The sequence below is a fragment of the Lepidothrix coronata genome, unplaced genomic scaffold (genome assembly GCF_001604755.1).
Source record: "Lepidothrix coronata isolate B3197 unplaced genomic scaffold, Lepidothrix_coronata-1.0 Scaffold166, whole genome shotgun sequence".
Taxonomy (NCBI): Eukaryota; Metazoa; Chordata; class Aves; order Passeriformes; family Pipridae; genus Lepidothrix; species Lepidothrix coronata.
In genome coordinates this window covers 612,669-636,856 of record NW_016690346.1, presented here as the reverse complement: position 1 = coordinate 636,856, position 24,188 = coordinate 612,669, and the positions used below count along the sequence as shown (strand labels likewise).

General features: G+C 38.6%; 1 protein-coding gene across 4 annotated transcripts in view; it reads right to left on the bottom strand.

Moving 5' to 3' along the window:
- Positions 1-4,314: 4,314 nt before the first annotated feature.
- CHD7 (chromodomain helicase DNA binding protein 7) overlaps positions 4,315-24,188 on the bottom strand; it is a 130,755-nt gene continuing 110,881 nt past the window's right edge. For 2 of the 4 annotated variants that reach the window (XM_017829639.1, XM_017829640.1), the window contains 22 exons: positions 23,918-24,113; positions 23,522-23,689; positions 22,674-22,853; positions 22,273-22,383; positions 21,981-22,186; positions 20,830-21,029; positions 20,066-20,225; positions 16,932-17,021; positions 16,227-16,330; positions 14,729-14,858; positions 14,377-14,449; positions 14,104-14,158; positions 13,170-13,398; positions 12,793-13,001; positions 11,979-12,656; positions 11,426-11,586; positions 9,598-9,825; positions 8,924-9,367; positions 8,128-8,349; positions 7,576-7,716; positions 7,001-7,105; positions 4,329-6,211 (listed from right to left, as the gene is read on the bottom strand). In XM_017829639.1, the coding sequence (XP_017685128.1) occupies positions 5,258-6,211; positions 7,001-7,105; positions 7,576-7,716; positions 8,128-8,349; positions 8,924-9,367; positions 9,598-9,825; positions 11,426-11,586; positions 11,979-12,656; positions 12,793-13,001; positions 13,170-13,398; positions 14,104-14,158; positions 14,377-14,449; positions 14,729-14,858; positions 16,227-16,330; positions 16,932-17,021; positions 20,066-20,225; positions 20,830-21,029; positions 21,981-22,186; positions 22,273-22,383; positions 22,674-22,853; positions 23,522-23,689; positions 23,918-24,113 (5,044 nt within the window). In that variant the 3' untranslated portion in view covers positions 4,329-5,257. Of the gene's footprint in view, positions 6,212-7,000; positions 7,106-7,575; positions 7,717-8,127; positions 8,350-8,923; positions 9,368-9,597; positions 9,826-11,425; positions 11,587-11,978; positions 12,657-12,792; positions 13,002-13,169; positions 13,399-14,103; positions 14,159-14,376; positions 14,450-14,728; positions 14,859-16,226; positions 16,331-16,931; positions 17,022-20,065; positions 20,226-20,829; positions 21,030-21,980; positions 22,187-22,272; positions 22,384-22,673; positions 22,854-23,521; positions 23,690-23,917; positions 24,114-24,188 lie in introns of all 4 variants that reach the window. The other 2 variants (XM_017829638.1, XM_017829641.1) reach the window with 2 other exon arrangements.

Sequence of the window (24,188 nt, the reverse complement as noted above, 5' to 3'; positions counted from 1 at the left end):
TTAAAAAATCTTTTTTTTTCTTTTAAAATATTCTTCTAAAAAGGAATTATTTAAGTCATTTCCAAATCAACTGATATGTTTGAGAGAACTTCTACACTTTCTCTGAAAGCACGCATGCCTTGAAAGTTTGATTTTAGGAAAACATACTCTGGACAAAGAGCAAAGGCTTTGCCCCCCTCCTCCTGCCACATATTTTTGGGAGGGGTTTGGCACATGTTTGGGGAAAATTCATATTTTGTAATGGTTTTAGGAAATGCCTTAGGCTATTCAGAGTCTGCACAGCTGCTCATCAGTAGCCAGCCATGGCTGAAGGAGCAGAAACTATGGTTCAGAGAAATATGCCATCTTTGTCTGGTGCAGAACAATGCCGCTGCAGTGAAATACAATGGCAGTCTCTTATTTTCTACTAGCCCTTAAAAGGAAAAAAAAAAAAGACGGGGAGGGGGGATGTGGGGGGGGGAGAAAAGAGAAGGATCATGGAGTTTCCTTGCAGGGCCTCTGAACTGAGGGAGTGAACATCAGCTCTGTGCTCACAGATATGCAAATCCTTCCCGAGGCCCAACAATAGCAGAAGCCCTGTGGGAGGAGGAGACTGATAGCACAGACCAGGCACTGCTGCTCCCAACTCGTAAGCCTGCAAAGCCCACAGGTTCCCAGCACTTCCCAAAAACTGGAAGGCCAAAGCATGATCCAAGAAGAGAACTGTAAAAGCTGTGGTATCAGTTGACCAGCACTGCCCACGGAGCTGTACTCTTTTCACTGGACATTTTAAAGCTTACAGTTGGACTGCCGTTCAGTTCATGGGTGCAACTGCCCAAAAGATTGATGAGCCCATGGTTCAATGTCTCAGTATTGCCCCTTTGGTTAGTAAGGTTCACACAGAAAAAGCTGGAACTAAAAGAAAAAAGGACTTTCTGCGGTGAGACCCTAATAAACAATATATGCACCTACATACTCCAAGCAAACTTCCCAAATGGGTGGGATGCATTAGGGTTTTGTTTTTAATGTAACTACAATTACCAGGATTTAATGAAGTGCCTGACTTGCAGCTGTCACTGATATATGAATTTTTTAAGCAAAGATTGAGGGAGGACAAGTAACAGATTGGAAACTACCTGCATTGAGCTACTGCAACAGAAATAGCTCAAATGACTGAGTTTTGATGGTTTTACCAGTGCTGACAGCAATCTGTACAAGTTGGAAAAACAAAAACATTCACTGACACAGACTTACCCCCTTTTAGAAAAAAAGTACTTTGCACTATAGATCCTTACCCTAAATATTTGCTCTTTTGCATCAGATCTATTATCTAAAATTGCATGCAGACTGAGCTGGGACATTCACCTTGCATTCAGAAGGGGGTTTTCCTCAGTCCCATCAAACTATGATCACATCAACTGTCCATCTTTAAGTTTAATTTCCTTCATGTATCTCCTCAGAACAGCTGACTCAAGCCAGTGATTATACTGGATGCCCAAAACATCATCTGTCTATGTAAGAAGTAATCTTCAGGTCTCTCCAAGGCATCATCACTTGAAGTCAAAGAGGGGTAGAAGAGGTTATTGCACAGCACGTGAAGCAAAATGTGCAGCCAGCACTCTTTCCCCCTGAGGAGAGTCAGAAAATGTCATGGGCTGGCACCTTTCAGGCTGCCAGGGAAGAGTTTGGAGGCAGCAGGACCAAGAGCCCTCATGCCCTTACATTATCGGACCCCAGCCACGATGTTAAGGATTCAGAGGTAGCTGAAACACGTGGTGCAGAGCAACAAAAGTATTAAATGCTCCAAGCAGTTTTGTTCACCATACAAAATTAAATGTGAAGCTGAATACTAAAAATACAACCGAATACCACCCCCACCGCTCCCCTCAATCTTAAGTTCCTCTCAAATGAGGAAGTGCTTAATGGCAGAGGTCCTCAACAGAAGTGCGTTATTTCAATACGCAGTACACTTTGATATTTGACGTTAATATGAAACGAGACTAAAGCTGGCAGAAAATACCTGCGACTAGTTTAGGAATTTGTCCACTATTTCATCAGTGACAGTTTTCAACACTCACACTTGAACCACTTCTCCCTTATTAAAAAATATGCCTGTAATAGCTTGAGCAGATTTGTTGTTCAGTTCTGCACACGATGCACACAGAACAGGCTGTGATAGCATGCAGATCACTGCTGTACTTTGACACAGGTACTTTCTTCTTAAAAGTAACAGAGAAATTAACTTATATTCCTCAATAATGCCATTATCATTTCCATGAACATTAGGAGGTCCAGCAAAAAAAAATGGTTGGTGGCAAATGAAAGGCTCCTCACCAAGACAGACAGAAAGGGTGCTCCAGATGTGAATCAAGTGCAGAATAGTATCTGATCTGTGCATCTTACTCACGTAAGCTTTTATTCATTTAGACACACTTTAAAACTCCGTAAGAATATTTGCAATAATTAACATGTAAAAACTCTGTCAAATCAAAGAAAAACCTTCATATTTTCATGTAATACATTTCTCGGACATTAGATGGCAATCCCCCCACTTCATTTTTCATACAAGGGGCTCATATCCCTTCCAAAAATCAAATGTCACCATCTTTTCAACAGGTGAGGGGTCTGTTTGGCTTGTAGGAAGCAAGGCTGTTCAGAAAGCACAGAGGCTCTCACATTCCCATGGCATTCATTCCATTGCAGCAGTTCTCCAGTTTTCTTTGAGTAGGAAAGGCAGATGAGTAATACCATCATGGAAGATCCTTGTCCTAGGGGCAATATTCACTCACTTGTCACTTGGACACTCTACACCACAACTTGGATGTTTCCATGTCAAAAACCTATAGGTAGAAATAGGCGGTTACAAAATTTCCCCATTTTGACAGCGGAAAAAGGGACGTAGTATGGCATTTAACAATATAATTTCTAGTCTTGCCAATTAAAGAGGGTCCTCTCAAGGGATATCATTAGTTCGTGTAAATCTTTTCTGGGAATTATAAAACTGAAATGAAAAAAAAAACTAAAAGAGGTTATTTGGTACAGTATGTGGAATAAACGCAACGGGAAGCACCTACCAACCCCTATAGTGGGAATTCTATAGGTAGGAGAAAAAATAAGACGTGGCATTTAAACAACAGCTGAAACGAATTCAACAGAGTATGTAACACACCTGATCAAGTTAATGTACCTTGGCCTTCAGCCTCTCACTTTTTATCGTGGTTTACGTGTGATGTTTTAGAAAGAGGCAGGAATAATACACCTTGTCAACCATTCTGTGATGTACATGGTGGGGGGAATCCTTCCTGACCTTCATTAACTCCCTATGATCTATTTAAGTGGCAGTACAAGACATCCTGACATCTATTCATTTCAACAGTGCGTGCCTGTGATTCATTCACACAAAATTCACTTCCTAAGCCTTCATTTCTCATCTACTTTCATCGTCTATGAAATGTTCCTTTCAAGCCAAGTTCACCCCTTTTCATACATCCCCCTTGGGACCAAATTTTGCCCTTGCAATACTTGTCCATTTGAGCTCTTGTGCAAATTCACAGTGTACATGAGAGTGAGGTTTGCAGCTCTCCAGCATTCCAAAAGCACAGATAATATTAGTCCTAAAGATAGGGGTCCACCCACAGCTGGCTTCTGAAATAGCCAATTTTTTATGTACTCCACTGAAAATCTAACCTTTTATCCTCACTTTTGAGCTGGTTGTGTATGTGTGTGTCAAGGTGACAACACCGTGAAAACAGAAGTTCTCAAATGGTACATTATCTCGAATATCAAAAGGTCACAAAAGGGTACAAATCGGTAGCTCTCCAGAAGAGACACTGGTTTTTATGAAAAGTGGGTCAGTTTTAGTTTCATGTAGGTTGTTTGACACAGTGGTTTCTGGCATCACAAGCTCTGGTCTACAGGATACCACAGAGCCTTTGTATCCCTTGCTGTCACTACAGCATTGTGTTTTTCTACCCATTAACCAAGGATAAATGACCTAGATATTGTGCCTATTAAAGCCTCATTTTTCTTTTGCCCTTTTGTTCTTTAGTGTACCACATTATCACATGCTGAACACATTTAAAGTATTCTCAGTCTCTCATGCCCCTTTGAAGGAGTAAAGTAGGGATTTTAGCGTGCATTTCTGTAGAGTTACTTAGAGTGGAAAATATGAAGGCAATTCAAGGTTTCTCTTCCTGCCTAGTCCCCTGAAGACGATCAGTTTAGCATTTACAGCCACTAATCTATAAAGAATATAGCAGGAAAATGCTATAAAAAAGCCACAAATGCAAATACAGAAAGTGAACACCAGTTTTGATGTCCCTAAACACTACATTCTATAATTACATCTCTGCATATCATGGGTCACTTTTATTAAAAGTATCATTACTACAGTTGGCAGCAATTTACATCTTATCTTACATGATAGCAGTTTCCAAAGAAAAAAAATAAAAAGACATCACAACAAAGAAAAACAATACATTTACAAAGTCATGTCTGTAAACTTCAAGGCTAGTTTAGAGTTGAGGTAATGCTGTTTAGCTTTGTGGCTAAAGTAACAAAGTCCTTTAATTTAAAAAAGGTACCTGATTTTTTTCTTTTTGTTTATACCAGTGCATTACAAGATCACGAGACGATTAAACTGTAGCTTTATCCTGCAAGAACCTTCTCCGTGGGTTAATTTCCAAAAGGTACTCTTCACATTCAACAGCTGCCTTATTATTGCTGCGTCTCAAGACAGAGACATTCACACTATCATGAAGATTGTCAGAGAGAGAGTGTGTGTGTGGGTGTGTGCGCGCATGTGAGCGGGTGAACTCCCATACAGTCAAAATGAAGCGCGAGTACGATATGTATGGTAAATTTCATCTTGACCTTCACAGCAAAAAAAAAAAAAAAAAAAAATTTAAATATATAACTTCATCCTTCCTTTAAGCAGCACTTCCTTCTATTAGTGCCACTTGATTAAAAATTGCTGCTTAATTCATAATACCAATGGTACCAAAAGAAAAAAAAGCAGAGCATTATGTCAATTTCCTTAAAAAGACATGATCACCTCTCAAATTTCATCTCTCCTAGGGATAATAAATAATGCACTGCACAATACTTAATGACCAAGATACCTTTTGACACATCTGTATAACATGACTTGAACTTTTTTTTGCTACACTATGTTACAGAACAGCTTATAAAAACTAAGTATGGACATTAACTGTGAGTGTAAACAGTAGGACTACCACTTGTCAAAAGTTTAAAACACTTTAACTGTAACTGGTACTGGTTATTCATCGTTTTCATTGTTTTCTATTTCTTCCCCCCCATCAAGTGAGTCTAATTCTTCACCCTGTGCTATTTCATCTTCTAAAACGGAGGAATCTGCAGTTTTATCAAGGCTCTCCTCTGCATCACTGCCTTCGAGATTTTCTTCATCTTTAAAGGCAGCTCCTTCAGTTTTGTCAGTAGCCTTCTCTTCATTGGAGCCCACTGCATTCTGAAGTCCTGCTAGTGCTGGGAAACCGGGCAGAGTCAATCCTCCCAGTCCTGGAGGTAGAAACATAGATGGATAGAAGAGGCCAGGAGCCATGGTAGACAGCAGGAAAGGATTGAAGGCCAGAGGGTTTGTGGGCAATCCAATGTTGGTGGTGGTAGTAGTGGTGGCAGTGGCGGTAGTTGCCGCAGCAGCAGCACTGACAGATCCATTCGCAGAGTCAGTAGCAGGAACAGTGTCTGTGCTTTTCTCAGAGTCTTTGTTCTCCTCTTCATTCTCATTTTTCTTCTCTTCAGCTTTTGAAGCACCATCCTCAGTCTCTCCTTGACCGGAAGCAGTAGTGGCATTTCCAGTAGTAGCTGTTATGGGGTTATTCAACAATCCGCTTAGTCTAAACATATTGGGCAATCCTGCCATCCCTGGCAACATCAGAGGCAACATGGCAGCCGGATTTTTAGTGTCCCCTCCAGCAGCAGCAGCTGTTGCTAGCCCTGGCGGAAAGCCCATGAGGCCTGCGAGCTGGAGAGACTGCAGGTTCTGTAGGTTCTGGAGGCTTGTGAGGTCCATTCCAGCAAACAGACTGTTCATAAGTAGTGGGTTGATTCCCGAAGTTGATGCTACAGCAGCAGCTGCTGCAGCTGCTTTGGCAATTTCACTTTTTGGCCTTCTTCCTCTTCTGCTTGCTCCTTCCTCCCTCACAACAGGTCCAGTGAGAAGACGGTCAAACATGGACTCTGGAACAAAACCCTGAAAGGGGGAGGCAAAAAGCAGGCTTTATTCTCATTTAGCTTTTATAGCTTTCAACAGTTAACTGATGACGATGGAAGAAACAGAAGGGATTTCAGCATACTCCAAAAGTGGTTTGTTTTTTTCACCCTGGCAAATGGTGACTAGCTAGCTACTAAAGTGAATGGCAGCAGAACATGTAAGGAAAGCTGAAGAAAGCAAGATCACAGATTTTTTTTTACACTTAAACACAACAGTAAAACAATACATGCTGAAACTCTGTAGCTTCATTAAAAAACCAACCTGATATGCTGCAGTCATGAATTCAAATCTTTGTAATTCATAGTGAATTTCAGTTAGTAATATTCTATTAAATTGAGTACTTGCAGATTTTATCCTTTATTTTCAAACAAATGTTGTAAAATAAAAGGCAGAAAACCTATTCCTTTGATGTTGCCTGTTATCGAGACAATGACATGTATTTCTGTCATGATTATGACAAAAATTTTCTTAATAGTTCCTAATTACAAATACCTGTATTTATTAAGGATTGTTGTTTATAAAAAAAAAAATAATGCAAAACAAATGCTGAAGGCTACCTTAACTGTGGCTGATTTTTCGAGTATATTTCAACCCCATTCTCCAGCAGCCTCCTATCACCATCCCCCCTGAGCTGGGTTAACTCCTACACAGACACTACAATTTTCTCAAAACTAACTATGAGATAAAGACTTAATGATCAATTTAAAAAACTTTAAACTTTTCTGTGCTATAATCTACGGTGAAGCATGGAATGAGAGTTTCACTTACAGACTGTTTAACAATGTCAGTCCAATCTGGAGCAACAGCAAATTCAGGATTTTCTTCCAGCCATCTTGGCAAGTCCTTCATTGGAGGGGCCATAGCTCCACCCATCTAATGGAAGAGACAAGGTTAATACTTTAACAAAAATCCAACAACAAAACCAAACGACTACCTATATGGACATTTTCTCTCTGTGCACTTTCATCTCTGAAGGGTAGCAGGGAAGACTTTCAGTTCAGACTGTGGAAAACTACATGGATACCTGAATTGACAAAATTATGTTTTAAAAAAACAGTTAAGTGCTGCAGCTTAGGCAGGTCTGGTAATAAAAATCTAAATCTGATGTAAGGAAAAAATGTGCTATATAGGTTCAAAAAGTATCAACTATTCACTCAAGCAACTAATATGAACATATCAGAAGAGCAAAGGAGGAATTAAAGGAACCAGGTGGCACAGCCCAGTATGAGTAACTGCCAGTGTCAAATTATTAAACCTTCTGTTTAAAAGTTTGGAGTAGAAAGCCTGCTTTCCACATGAAAAGACATTATTAAAGACCTTAACTGAACTAACTTAATTTTTACCTTCTTTCCATTTCGTTTATTTACAACAGGTACCCTTTCCTCTCCTGTCAAGGTGTTTATATCCAGTTTATTAGGGTTTCGACATCTGTGTCGTTTTTGTTTCGGCTTCTGAAATGGGGAAAACAGCACATCTGCACTCTTCTGGAAAGGAGAGAAATGTATTGGTTTTTAGTTTTTCATTTTCTTGACAAAAATCACCAATCACAGCACCCCTTTTCACAACAATTTCAAGAAGGGGTCAATTACTTTACTCTCAGATAATGTCAGAAGAAATTTTTCTTGTATCAGATGAAGAAATTCTACAGAACTTGACAAATGCTGTTCTAATGTTGTTAGACACAAATATTAAGAAAGGAAAAGCAACTCAAACATCCTAATGCCACTTGGGTGTTTAGATACATTAGTAAGGATGGCTAAAGAGAAAACCTCCACTGAAAACCAAGTTACAAAATCGAATGACTATGCCCAATGTGAGGAAATTCATTCTGACATCTGTAAAACTAACTTTTCCATTAATACTATAGAACAACGCTTTTAGAATCACATACTTACTGGTACGTAACTTGGCATATCTACAGTGTAAGTAGGATGCAATTTAAGCCATTCAACTAAATCCTTGTTTTTCGGAGCATCCTCTCCCACCAGCCTGGTCCCATCCTCTAGATTGATTACGGGGATGCGAGTGTCTGGGTCTAATTGACCAGGAGATGGAATGTTCCTTGCTGGTAGGGCTTCCATATCTTCTTCAAAAGCTTTGGTCACTTCTGCATCCTCCTGAAAACAATAACATCTGTATTAATTCTCACCTCAAGAGAATAGCTGAAGAAATAATTTCAGGGACTGACCGAAATGTTCCAGATTTTGCATACACAAGAGTTAATGGGGTTTAAATATTCATACTATGTAAAGCAATATCGTTGCATTAGAGAATTTTGTAAATTTAGCATCCTTGAACAATAAAGAATATGCAGCTAAAGACAAAGCAGTTTTTGTGTCTTTCTAGTAAATGTCCTTCAAGACCCTCCCTTCCCTTTTTAACACAGCAAGGATGACATACTGAAGCCTCAAAATGTATGTTGTTGACATATATTATGTTAAAAAAAAAAGAAAGTAATTTTGAAAGTAGGAGTTACTTAAAACTCAGCTACAATTTGCTAGAGTAAAATCTTGATGTGAGCATTTTGTTTGGTTCAAAAAGTAGTAACAGTTCTAAACAAAGAAAAAAGTGGTTGGGCAAAAACTTTATGTTACTAATAGGGAGAGTATAACAAGACTTTAAACACATTCAGGAGGTACCAGAGACAGAACAACAAATATGAGACAAAAAGGAAAAAGGTTGTGGTCTTACTACAGTCAACGATGTCCGTTTGTTGCTCATAAATAACAGATCAAGCCCTTCTACATTTTTCCTCCTTCCTCTCCTCCTCTTCATGGGCGGTTCTCCATCTATTAAAGAGCCATTTAGTAGATGCCTTGTGGGTGTGCGTGAAAGACCTGCTTGCAGCAGCTCCATTTGAGTTTTAAAGGCATCAGACATGGGTGTGGAGACATTAGGCAAGATAAACTTCGAAGTAACAGACGAAAAATTTGAGGTAGAACTTGTTGCCTCTCGTGAGGCCTTTGATAAATCTACAACCTTTTCTTGTCCGTTTTCTGAGACCACCTGAGACTCACGTAACTGGGCAACCATTTCCATAAGATTTCTCCTCTTGGCAGCTCTCTCAGCCTCAATTTCAATCTTTCTTCGTCTCCTCCTCCTCTGACGTGGAACTGATAAATTGAGTGCATCTTCCTAATGAAAAATGAGCATTTCCAAGCATTAGCAAAGCCTTGTTTGCTATGCTCAATTTAAAATAAAACTCCAAACATATAACTCTGAAAACAAAGCCTTCATTTTATTCAAAGAAACACTTTTACCTTTTTCCTATTTTATTTAAAGACATGCTATTTTCTTCTATTATGCAGAAGAAGAACCTGCAAGATAAAATGTTCTTTGTAAAAAAGAGAAAGATGCAGGCTTGCCTTTGATAACTGAGGAGAAGCAGTGATATCTTCACTGCCACTGACGCTGGCTTGACCAACCATGGAGAGCTCTGCAAAGCTCCTTTTTTGTAGAGGGCTGTCCACAGCTGTTGGAGTATACCCAGGTATGAGCCCCTGGAAATCAAACATCTGGCGCCTATTTACTGGCCACTTCCCTTTCAGCACTGCTTCACAGATGTTGTCTAATCGGTTGATCATTACTCGGTCCTACATAAAGGAAAAGTATGTAATGAACCTTCAATGCAGAAGTCGCCTTTTAAACTCAAATGAGTATTATGATGCAATCCAGTTTCCAGAGCTTAAGAAATACATTCAAAAACAACTATGCTTGCATATTAGGATAAACCGATCACCTTACAAGAAGATAACACACAATTTTATAGAATAAAACACCACTAGGATTTAAAAGTTGCACTTATATTGGGGGGAGCAAGAACTAAAAAGAGACCAAGTTTTCTGTGTGACAATGTACTAATTGAAAAATTTAACAGAAACTCACTGTTGTTTTACACTGCAAACCTTCAGTAGTTAGCAAAATCAACAGTTAGGAGGGGAAAATCAAAACATCTGCAATCAGTATCTTAAAGCTGCAGTTCTTGAGATCCAAGAGGCTGGATCTGAAATTCTGTCCAAGGAAGTGGATCCTCATTAGCGTCACTATTAATAAAGTTCAACATTATGAAACGGGCACCAACCTAGGGACATCTAATGAATGTCAATTTTCATTCCACGCCCATTATCACTTCAAATTTCACTGAAGCGTGTACACTAAAAATCTCTAATTATGTTTATTAGTCTACTTATGCCGAACCTATACAGATGAAGGATTTTCTGTTCTACTTTCACACTGTGACTGGAATAAGATTTTCGCCCATGTTTCCAAAATACTTCCGAAAGCAGAGGAGTATTATTTGATTTTTTTCCATTTCAGTATTCAAGCACATTCTATGTGCCTGAAGTAGTAGAAACTTCCGAACTACGAGAAATACTGCTGGTTAGGGAATATGAGCATCAGTTAGCTTCCTGAACAGCAAAACAGTGCAAAAGCCACTAGCAAATCTCAGCAGCTGCAACAGACTGCTTGCTTTCCCCAGAAATAAGCCTATTAAGAGCAAGGTCCTCCCGCCATGCTCCCCCTTCCCCCCCCACCCCAAACCAGATGGCCCTGTTATGGTGATTAGTAAGCTTAAGACTATTACTACTTTATTTTTCTCTCTCCCCTTACTGCAAAGGAGAGTACTAAATTAAGTATGGATTTATTACAAGGTTACAGTTTTGCATTTTTAAAAACATTTTATACTAGATAATTTTCTGCATTGTTACCAAATTAAGGTACAGCTTTATCCTATCTAAAACTGCAGCTTATGTTTGCAGGATACCTTAATACAATTACATCTGTCAACATTACATAATGGCTTAGATCATGTAGGTCACCAAAACTCTTCTCTACAACCTCCTCACCCCACAATAAAGTGGTGATCATAGAAAGTCTCATTTCTCAATGCTGCAGATTGCTCTGGAGACAAAATTCATAATTCAAAATTGTATAGTGGTGCAAGAGGTGGGATGTTGCTGACATAGTTATGGACCCTATGAAGAACTCACGTCTGCCATGTTTATTGATTTAATAAATCACACTATTTTCAACAAAGCAATTTCTTTCATTTCCACTGCTAATTTGTATGAAATAGAGGCATAAAGTGCTATTCCACAATCGTTCACAGAAAATAGTCTCTTGCCTGTTAGAAGTATCATACAAAGTTTGCTGTTATATTGAAAAAGATATATCTTTCTACCCCTAACCAACCTTAGGCCAGAAAGAGAAGGCAAATGTTCTCTCATGAAGCAGCTGAACCACAGAGGGATCACCATCTTCCATGTAGAATCCATCGCGTGTTTCATCCCTTGCAGTACTCATAGAGGCATTGCTTTCTTCATCAAAATTCTTACCCTGAGAAACTGCTCCTGCTGAATAACAACCATGACCAGGCATTAACATCCAATGTCAACCTAACTAGACAGGCTAAGGCAACCAGGCTGGACACAACATTTCTACCTCGGGCTTTTGTTCGGTAATTACTACAGCAGAGCCTTAGCCTTCTGCATTTGGCACAGAGACCATGCTTACTGGCTCAGCAAGCTCTCTTGAAAATTATCCCTTGTGGGGGAATACCCTGCTGATGCTGGATGGTTCCTATGAAAGCTTATCTAGCCACCTGATATATGGAAGGGCAGAGGAACTGCTACATACAGCCCATCCCGCACTCCATAATGGCACCATGTGTGCCACTTACCAGCTGGCTATAACAACTCTGGGACTCATAGTTAAACACACAGAACTCATCTGACCTATGCATTACCTTCAGGCTGGGAGGATTCTTCTGATTTATCATCATCATCCAGTTTCTCTTCTTCATCTTCTTCTGAACCTTTCTCAGAAATAGATTTTGGATCTACATCTGTACTCACTTCTATGTCTTTCAATTCACATTTAACAGAGCCAGGCTCAGCCTCAGCATCACAGTCTGGTTTAGTGTCCTTATCTGCAATATCAGTTTCCTCTTTGATATCAGACTTTTCTTTGGCTGCTGCATTTTCAGACCCTTCAGCTTTAGACTCTGTTTGTTCCATAGTCTTTTCTTCTTGTACTGGTGTGGATGGGACAATAGGTGGTGTTTGACTGCAGCCAACACCCAGAGGGTTTACAGAAGAGACAGTATTTGCGTTGCCTGTCCCTCTGTTTTGAGCAAAGTTCTTGTGAGCCTCAAGAAAAGAGAGTTCAGGATCATTCAGAATGTGATAATCTGTCCTACTGACTCCATGTTTAGCAGCACCAATCAGTAAGTCTTTGTCATGTTTACCACACTCCCACCACTCTGGCAGGTCCAAACTTGGTTGGCAAAGTTTTAGCCTCTCCCCCAGCTGCGGGTGATGGAGAACCTGTTCACGGATCTTCCGCAACAGTTCTATGCGATATAAAGTTCTAGAAGCACGCTCTTCTGTGATTGGCTCGATCATTGTGGAAAGATCAGGTGGTTCTGCAATGACATCAATTTGTATTGTTTAACATGGATCAAACGTACACTTATATTAAAATTGTTACACCTGGGCAGGAAGTTTCAACAGTTCCACTGTCAATAGTCATGTTGATTTCCACAGGTAGTTAAAACTTACCATCATCTGGTTTGACTGGCATTCGGCACACTCGTCTACACATATTCACAAAGCCATTAAAATACTTTTCCAAGCTTTCATCGGACTTTTTATCAAGCCTGGCAAATGCTCGAAATTGATTCCACTCAAATTGATGTTTTACAGGATCGAAAATAATTCCAAAAGTAGACACCACACGATAAAAATCAGCTTCTTCTCTTCTTGTCCATCTAGTCAAGAAAGAAGCAAGAGAAGTGAGGCCACCAAATAAACAAGAGTCCAAACATAGTTTAGATGCCCCAAACCCCCCTTAGTTTACTCTTTCAAAACAGAAGAGCATCACTGGTGACACGCAAGCTCAAACAGCATTTAAAGAAAGGTATCACTGAGAAACTCACTTCTGTCGTTTTTCAGTTATTATAGCTTCCCTTTCTGCTTCTAGTGCCCTCACTTCTTCTCGAGGCCGACGTCTCCTGCGGTCAGTCTTCATTAGTGCCTCTTGCCTCATTTGTTGCCTTTTATAGCTGCGCTGATAGGCAGTAATGAGGCGACGCAGACGAGTAGTCAGGGTTGAAGTGTTGGGCCAGTAGAGTTGGCCTAAGTCAGCATTGCTTTCACTGTGCTTGTCTAGAGAAGAGAGAAGTATTACCAACACTAAACATTTCAAAGTTTCTATGGCTATAACTGGATTCCGTTTTATCAGATAAGAACATGTGCCTCTAATAATGGTGCACAACAAATTAGAAACAGGATAACCATTGGTAGGAGATAAAAAAATAGAATCAAATCATCCAACTCTAAAGAACTCAGAAATGCTTGTGAAGCATTTAGAGATAACAATCAAGCATTATTATTCAATGTTATGAATTCAAATATATTATGAACACTGTAGGTATTTAAATTAATGCAATGCATCTTTAAATACATTACTAAGAATATTATTCTCCCTCTGAGGAAACACCTATGTTTATCATTTCCCACTTTATTATTCTCACTTAAACTTGGCAGTTTTCCTCCATACTGAGGAAACAACGGATCTGTAACTTCCAAGATTATCTCAGCAAAACCATCAACGGCTGCATTATGAAACATCCGGTATTTATCATCACAGTTTCTACTATGTAATTAAAAATCCAGAGAACTATAATGTGGATTATTTAAAGACAGTAAATAATTGTTTTGTAAAACGTGAAGCATGAAGAAATTTGGCAGTAAAAAGTTTACTGTGGTACTGCCCCAAAACATCACCTATCCCCTCACAGTAATAAAAACAGTCCACCTTTCACTAAACAATTCCTTTTTGCCTTCCTAATTTCTTTGCTACAGCCTTACTTGAGTGTATTTCTATGGACTCCTCTTTGTCTTCTGGAGGTGAGTTTGCAAATTCCTTGGGGAGAAGACAGAAGTTATTTTAGTTTTCAGTTTTGACCATATGTCATCATTTGAGAAGAAAAATATGTCATTTCTCAAGCAGAGCAGCAAACAATCTTTGTAAGGTGTGTTTGTCTGGTAGCTCTCAAAGTTAAGAACTGCACATTAAAATAAATATGGAGAATCAGTTATAATTATATATATTTGTAAATACAGAAAGTTGGAAGTTCTTACATCAATTTCATCCTTGAAAGGAGTTCTGGTTGGCTTATATTCTGGATCTTCATCCTCTCTGTCAAATTCACCCCTATAAAATATTTAGATGAAATATTTTCAAGAAGTATACTGTTTTTGAGGGGGGCTGATTTTCTGGACAGAAGCAAAAAAGCTACAAATGCCACCAGTATGGTGTACCAAGCTACACATTTATATTTCATGCTCAACTGTGTAAACTACTCTATGTACTTTGAACATCATATGGTCACTTCATATCCTCAGGCAACATGTAAGTAAAATATGACATATGAACTCATGCCAACATATACAATGCTGATAAAGTTTATTAATTTTTTCATGTCCTCCTTACCCATCACCGCCATCTGCTAACATGTCTGTCCCTCTCTGTTCAGCAGCTATGGCCTTTGCATCAGGCATGCCAACCCGTTCCAGAAAGCACAGTGCTGGATCAGCTCTCATAGAATTGTACTTCTCATAACCTGCATGCAGAGTGGGAGACAAATGTTTTTTTAAAAGCTATGACCAACTGTGAGTAGAACAGGTTTAGGCACTAGAAGTACAACTTCCTGGACTCATTTATTTATTTTTAAATAAAACAAAGGAGCTGTCACCATGCTGCAAACAATCACTTCATTCACATAGAGAAATTGTTCATACTGGTAAACTCCATCAGCACAGAAACATTTTCCCATCAATAACATTAATGAATGGAAGATAGTGAAGAAAGCATTGAATTTAATGTTGTTATAAGGTTAAGCAAAAACCTTTCACAAGCGAAAAACTTGGAAGTTTCCTATATGACTTTTGCACTGGATCTCCACATTCAATACTTGCCTGTGGAAACACACAGATGTGAATGGAAACACACACATACACATTTTCTATAGCTCCAGCCCTGCTGGAACCCTCAATATAGGCTGAAAAAATGCTGTATACATGGGTTATACGTAAGGCCAACGAACCTGTCTTATTAGGTTTAGGATGATGCATGTCAGTAAGATGACACTGTTCCCTCTATGGTTTTCAAACTGCTGTTTGCTTTTTTACTGCCCAAGTTGACTAGATGGAAAATGGCAGATCCCAACAGTGCACTGCAGGAAAATGATTTTTAGACTAGACTTGCCTCAGCTGAGCCCACAACACAGAGCTGCTGTACATAGGCAGAACAGCACAATTCAATTAGGATTTGTACTACAACACACTGCTCCTAACTGCTGTAGAGCCTCAAGCCAAACTGTAATCATGAAAGGTTTTATAAGCCATCATTCTCCCCTTTAGTCAGGCTGGGCTGCTGAGAATACCTCTGCGACCTCCAGAGAATTGGGATTATAATCAGGAATCGCTCACTGTATATATCATGCCAGCTCTGCATCCCCAGCCTTTCAAAGTTAACAAGGCTGCATCCCACTCAAGGGAGTCGGGAGTTCTCAACACTGACATTTGTGAAATATTGCTTGGAACAAAGCCCAGGAGGCACTTGTACAGATTAATAGCAGAGGTTAAGCCCACCGTCCACTTTGACACTGGTTGGCAGAGTTAGCAAGTGAAGCAGTGCTGGAAGCAAAGTTTATGGAGATCTATCTTACTATTTGGTTATTATTTAAACAAATATGGCTTTGTTTTATTTACAGCCAAGAAAGTAATGTTTTCTTCTCAAATGTTCTGCAAACATTTAAAAACAGCATCTGATATTTACAGCTCATATTAGGTTTTTAATGCAGGCAAGAAAAAAAGGGAGATACAAGCCAACAGTTCTTTGGAACAATACTTGTTAATATTATGACTGAACCATCCTACACACTGAAAGCTTTACAACTGAGTTTTGTTCAGAGTGAGACATCACTTACCGTGTTTAAAAACTCCAATTAAAAGGGATTTATCTGCCTCCTTATCCCACCAGTCTGCAGGAACTTCGGCATGGAATGGCTCAGGTATCCACACATCTACCTCACTGTGAAGACAGCATTATATACTTTCTCAAAGGTATTACTGGACAAAGATTTTAAAAAAAAACAAGACAAAAACAAACAACAAAAAAAGGGGGAAAAAACCCAAAACCAAAACAAAAAAACAAAGCAAAACAAAAAAAAAAAATCTCCCAAGTGGTAAATATTAACTTTGAGGGGGGAAAACCACCCTGAAACCCAACACAGAAACTGAAATATCCCAAAAAATAATTAGGATGGTTAAACAAACAAACAAAAAAACAACCAACCAACCAACAATCCCACAACAAAAAACCCCCAACATTAGGCTATTTTGGGAGTGGAATGGTTATCTAAATATGATTCATTTAAAGTCTTAGTATTTTTTAATTTTTTAAATTGTGATAGAATAATCCCTCAATATTAGCAGACTTGTAAATCCACTTCTGTCATTTCCCACATTGTTTCCTCCCCCAAGAAAATTGCCCACTGCGCTTGATAAAATAATAAGGCTGCTTGAGAACACATATAAAGGGTGACAACCTTTAAACGTTGCATTATTAGAGTATGTGTACTTTATAAAAGCCAGTGTCATAAAGCAAAAAATAAACCTGCACTTGCACTAACCTTGAGTCAGCACCCTCTAAGATCTTGTCTGCTTGGTCCCCTATAACTTCTTGTCGTAGATAGTAGAGCATGCGGACACGCAGCAGGACCCTGGAGAGGAAGGCAGAGGGGGGAAAAAGTTCTTAACTTCAGGACTGTTTGCCAACAGTGGCTTTTGGCAGCTGCTGCTGTTCATCCATCATCCTGCCAAGGCTGATTAGCCATGCTGTATGGTAGGCTTGAAGCGTGACAGATGGTGGCACATAATCACCTCTGTGTGGTGCTTTCTGCTGGCTTCCAACAGGCCTGCCTGGCAACTGCTTACACTGCACAGAGAGGGACCCAGCTCAGCCCGGCCTCGGCGCATTTCATTTAGTTCTACCTAGTGCAGCTTGTGAAGTTTAGACACGTACTCTACCACTGCCTCTGAAGTATTGAAGCAAGTTTGTAAACAACTGAGCAGATGGCTTTCAGTAACTGTTCTGCTTCATTATCTCATAAAATTTCCTCAGCTGCTGCCTTAATACCATTTTTGGAAGCACATCAGAAGTTGTAGGAATAAACGAGATATAAAATCTGGTTTTACTACCTTACAATAAACCCTCAATATGGAATGTCAGGTTTTTCAGATTATACAACTTTTTGCTTCTGAGAATGGGGGAGAAAAATAATCCCCCGTTTCCCTTGAGAGATATTAACTATTTTTACTCTTTATAGTTCAAACTGCTATTTAATTACCTATGCACAACCTAACTGCTACAAGGAAGTGAAAATCTTCCTGGTTTATTTTTCCCCATTTCTGCAATACTACAGTCATTTGTGGAAGCACTGTCAGGTGTTGTGGTCACACTTGAAGCTGGCAGGAGAGAGAATGGCAGACTGGCTTTTCAAGGAGACTTGAAATGAGGTCATTTCTGTAGAAAAAGTATCTACCTGAAAATAATCCTGCTCTCCTATGTTTACCCAATTCAGGGCACCCCCTGCTGCCTAGTTCACGAAGTAAAACCAGTACTGGCTAAGATGGAGATTACTCAGCCTGCCCTCTCACTGTATTTAAATCCATCACAGCAACTGTCGAATTGCTGCTGCTCCTGGAATAGCAAGGGTGACCAGGGAAGCAGTAATCTGATCACCCACTTGCATGAAAAATTTAGACCACCACCAGTTTTGAGAGCTCCTCATTAAAGACCTGATGCAACTAGAGCAATACCCGGTTTCACACGTGTTACTCAATCAAACCTCGAAGAGGAGGGATTTGAATGAAGGTCATGTCTGCAATTCAAAGCATGTCAGACATGCTTCTTTTTGTACACACGGTAACTGGGACCAGTAAGGTGTCCCTGCTCCCTGTGTGGCTATGTAAATAAGCTGTTGAGGGTCTCTATCATCTTAGTATGAAGCAATAACAGCTGTTACATCAAGCCAAAGAGGAGGAGCAGGAAATAAAACCCAAGATCAACCAAAAAACAGAGGCTCTTTGAATCTTTCAGGAGTCCTATGCATTAAACCAGCATACATGGTACACAAGAACAGGACATCAGTTCTTACAAAGTCAACTGCTACTGGTACCTTAGAAAGAAATTACTCAGATTATTAACTGGCTTCCACCTCTGTGTGATTTTACCTGTGCTAAACATGTGGTTTCTACAATTCACTTAGTCCTGGTGGATCTGGGAAGTGAAGGAAAAAGATAGCAACTGAAAACATTCTTGCACATTTACCAGTCTTCCCGATCCTTGTAATTGTATTATTAAAGAAGCAATATTTTAAAAAATAATTTAAAGTCTGATCTGCAAACTGATATAACAAGTCATGAAGACATGTTACCTGAAAGATTTTAATAATGTTCCAGGAAAGAATTTTATTACTTCAAGAGCAAGTGAAGTGTAATAACAGATCTGAGTAACAGTTCAGAAAAAAAATAAATCACAAAAAGGTTTATTTGGAAGCATGCTTGCTAACGGAATTCTATGAGTATCTGTTGTCATCAGCTGAGAATTAAACTTGGTTAGCATCTGGAAATGAGGTAATAAACCCCCTAAATGCCTTTCCTCCTTCACATCACACCCCCTATTGACAGCCCACAGGTACTTTTCAAATCAATAATTTCTTTCCAGTAAACAACATCAATAAGACACAATACATATTCAAAACACAAAAGTAATGACAACCTTTCAGTAACACTGCATTACAGTTGTATGGTATATATACAACAGTGAGACACTGCATTACAGTTGTATGGTATATATACAACAGTGAGTAGAAATTTAAGAACAAAACCACATGTCCCAAATACCAAAAGCAAACAACGACCCCTCAACTCTAAAATGAGGTATTTTTGGGACAAGGGTAGGTTCAGTGTCTATAATGGATAATATAGTAGCAAAACTGAGATGGAGTCAAAGGGACCTGACATAAAAATAAGATATTATGAAACAAAAGCCAGAAAACAGGTAAGAGAGTCTCTTAAGAGACATTCATGCAACAATTAAAAAAAATAAATATAATTATCTTTATCCCCAAAGGTTTCCAGTTTAGTAACATGTTAGAATTTCAGAAATCAAATCAGGACAAATCAATTCAGGTAAGAGAATTCAGTGAGAAATTTCATCTCAAAGGAGAAAAAAAAATAAATAATCTGTATAATGTGAAGAGCAAGAGAGGAAGGGAGAAAAAGAATGAAGAGAAAAGATATGCCCACATACAGGTGAACTGCTACAAGAAACTCTGGAAACTGGATATATGAGTTTAACATCTAAGGAAGAGAACCTTAAGGACATCAGCCTGAGAGACCCCACAAGAAGCGTAAGAAGCAAACAGCTTTTGTTTAAAGACAGCCAACTGTCAAGAGAAATAACAGTGTAGGAATATAGTCTTATGGTAAAAATAATAACTTCATCTGAATCCATTCTTACTTAGTAAGTAGACAACAATTTTCTTCAGAACTGTGCTGATCAGTCATAAAGAGCTTACAGAAGTATCCAGATATCTATTAAGATGATTATCACCAAATTAAAAAGTAATAATGGCCTTTACATCTTATTAAATGGCCCTGTGTTCTATTAAATATATCAAAATTAAGTTGCAGACTTTTCAGAAGCATGTAGTTAAAAAAAAACCCCAAACCTCTAAATGATACATTTATTAGTACTTACTTATTACAGTGATGTTTGAGATGTTTCCTATAGCTGTCTTCTTGAAATAATACATCTGGATTACAGGTTGTGAGCCAATCGGCATCTTGCAGCATTGGCTGTGAACTCTGGGCTTTTACTTTCTTCCCTTTCCTTCCTCTGGGCACTGGTGCAGACAGACCTAGATAAAACCCAAATATTTCTTACACAATCCAAATAGAAAAACTCTCACTCCAAACTACAGTACAAACATACATTTAAAGCTTAAGTATCACTGCTATTTTTAATTACTTTGTGGGCAACACAACCACCAAAAACTGAACAGCAACATAATTCAGTACAGAAAATTGCAAGTAACAAAATCAACCAAAACTTTCATGCAAATTTAGGTGTGAAGATTTCAAAAATTCAGAGTGCTAGCCAGAAAATGGTGTTATATAAATATTTCTTGTAAAAACTCTCATGAATCTGAATGGCTGTAAGGAAACAAGCTTTCTGATTTATGGCAATTTAAAAGATATTAACTCCAGCAGTAGGTGCCAGTTAAAACTTATACTAGAATATTTGTTTAAAACTGATTCAAAGAAAAGAACACTGCATTCTACAAAGTGTGTGAGGGAGACTTCCCCTTTAAGTACAGACCAAGTCAAAGCCCACCTTACTCATAAAATCTGACAAGATCCTACGACATGTCACAATGGCTATAGTTTAAACTAAATACATAGCATGACTGAAGCAATTCTTTCCTATTTACTAGCATCATTATTTGATTGTGGTAGACATACCGGAATGATTAACCAAAGCTCGAGTTTGCCCATCTGCAGTTGGAGTGATCAGATCCCAGATGAAACTTTTGATATTTTCATCCCCTTTGTAATGATTAAGACAATACACCAAGATAGTCCGGCAGATGGTTTCCACATCTTGTTCTGTTAGCTGACGTTTATAGCGCCCGTGTGAGAGGATGTCAGTCCACCGACCCCAGCTATAAGAAAAATATGTTCAATACAACAGCCAGGGCACTGGTATTTTAATTTGTGACTTTCAATTTAACTCCTGGTACCAAGCAAGTTGGGACCTCCTGTGTTAGCACTAATGCGTTTTGCATTTGCAGATTACGTCAGGGAATTCAACCTCCAGCACCAAAGAGTTAAGAATGTTTATTTTACAGAACAGGCAATAAGTTCACTGCTCGTAAAGCTGCAATTGAACTACACTCAAAATAATAAAGTACATATGTTTAACTCTAATGGTCCCAGTAAGCTACAAATAGGAAACTCAACCAATCCCTACAATCATGGGATTTCGAGAATCATTCCTAGTCTGATTCTGAAATCCATTATTAGCAATTGTTGTATTCTACTTCCTAAAATAAAGACAATCATTCTGAAGCCCAATGTGTCAGCAATCAAATACAGCTACCTGTTTGAAAAGAGATAAAATTCAAATTGACACATTCAATGGGAAAAAATATAAAGTATAAAATTTAAGTGGTGCCAAAATACCAGAATCTGTGTTGAAAACCTCTAGATTGACTGTTGATTTCAGAACTACATTGTTCTTTATAAATACACTTTTATTACTCTCCTCAACACTTAAAAAACAGATTAGAACTCGATAACTCAAGAATATTTACGCTATGAGAAACCAGAAACAAGTATTCCATCATTGCAAAACTATGTATCAAACCAGTGAGCTCATAGCCATCTGATAGACACTCAGATACTTTAAACTAAATAACACATATATAAACAACCTCTCTATATATATATATCAACCAAAAAAACCTCACTGGCATGTATACAGCATAATGAGGCAAACATTATACAGTAAGAGATGATGTGAATGTGTCCAAGAGAAGGATGAGTTATTTACTATATATAATTTCTGTATTTTCACATGTTTAGCCACAATCAGTATATTTGTACATCCTTACCCATAAACCAACAAGTTCTTCTCCACCCTGAAACATTCACTTCTTGCATAACCTTGTGATTTGTCCTGAGGTCTACGGGGCTTTGTGCTAGGCTTTTCTTCAGAATCGCTTTCCAAGTCTGAAAACTCCATCAGTTCATCCTCTTTGACTGCACTGTAGAGTCTGGTTTGCTTTCTTACTCTTGGTGTATCAATAACCAGGTTATTCTAAAATGAAAGTGAAAATGTAGAAATTTAGGAGAGGGGAAAAATCCTCAATTTAGTTGTACTAGGAACAATCATAAAGCTCTTACCCTTCCATTTAGAGCATCAATATCCAGCTCAGCTTTCTTCGCCCACTTCTGCCAAAAATTAGGGTCATCCAAAGAAATGTCTGTCCTGTTCCCAGATGCAACAAAACTAGCCTAATAAATGTGAAAACACATGCATTGGTTTCTTAACTACATGCTACAACAAATACCTATTATTCTCTAGCAAATACACTACTTAGAACTTATAAAATGGTAGCATCAAGAAAGAAAGAAGGTAAACTTGGAAAATATCGATGCTGGAAATAACAGATTCCCAACATTTGCAAGGAAAATACCTGAGACAAGTACAGTGAAAAAATAAATAGACACAGAAGGCAACTTAATACTATTTCCATCTATTCTGGTCACATTTTATTTATTTTCCTCTGAATTTCAATGCACACCTTTGCAAATGTTGAGCCTTTTCCTTCAGATTCAATAGTAATTGTGTGTGTTCGCCTTAAGAGAATCTGATCGATATCTTCTTCACAAAACTTAGACCCTTCATCTTCCTCATCCATCAGAGCACCATATGCCCCCTTTCGAAGAAGATCTTCAATTTCTTTTTTAGAAAGCTGTTGCACCTGTAACACATAAGAGAGGGGTTTTGTTTTTGGTTTTGGGGGTTTTTTTGACACCAACCAATGTGTTCATTTGACAGCACAATCAGACAGATTGTCCTCTTATTTGGTAATTTAAGAACTGAAACTCTAAAATAATGTGGTGTTCGTCAATTAAACATTCATGCTGAAATCACCTTTCAAAGAAGAATACAAACAACAAAATTCTCAGGGCGAAGTTATGCAAGTAGTTTAAACGACTTAATAATTCATTGTCACTGAATTCCTTTAGCTCTGATGACTGCTGAACTCCTCCGGGGAGCAGATTTAACTTACTAACCTGACAAAAAAGCTAAAGCAAAGAAAGTCCAAAGCAAAAAGGCTACACCAGCAAAAGTTAACTAGAAGAACTCCATAAAGTGCCAGGATCAACACAATGTAAAGGGTGGAATGACAAGAACAGATCAGGATTGAGGGAACATGACTCCACCTGCCCCCTTTTGGCAATAAGTGAGCCATTAGATAGGCTGAGCCAGTTCACATAGCCAATGCCCTTAATTAACCCTAATTTAAAATATATGCCGTAGTCCATCTGAAAACCACTGTCCCCCAGCTAAAATGCAAACAAGCAAGAAAAGTCTAACACATTCATAGCATTTGTTGACAGTGCACCTTAAAATATTAATTCTCACCCCATTTGTAGCATTTTCTCTTCCACTCATAGATTGTAGCACAGCCTTATCAAGGCCCAGCTTCAAGCTAGCTTTGTCAAACATTTCCCTTTCATAAGAATTCCTTGTTATCAATCTGTAAATTTTCACTGATTTGCTCTGCCCTATTCTGTGACATCGTGCTTGAGCCTGATGAAACAAAGGCAGATATTCAGTTACAGGTCACAAAAGGAAGAAAAACAAAATTAAAATAATCAACACAGAGAACTTACTTTAAAAGTTATTGTTTTCAATATAAATAATAATGTTTATGCTTTCAAGAGAGTGATAATGGATAATTTCTCTTGTAGATGAAGAAAATTTCACAGCAAAAAGGCAAAGAAAAATTTTCAATAAAATCATCTCTTGCAACATTACCTGGAGGTCATTTTGGGGGTTCCAGTCTGAGTCAAAAATGATGCAGGTATCAGCAGCAGTAAGATTAATGCCCAAACCTCCTGCCCTTGTACACAGCAGGAAAACAAACCTATCAGAATCAGGTCTTGAAAACCTGTCAATAGCTGCCTGACGCAAGTTGCCTCTTACTCGGCCATCAATTCGCTCATATGGGTACCTGAAAAATAGATGCATTTTAGGGATTGCTTTACTGCAGCTGCATTCTTTCTTTAGAAGAATAAGCAATTTTAAA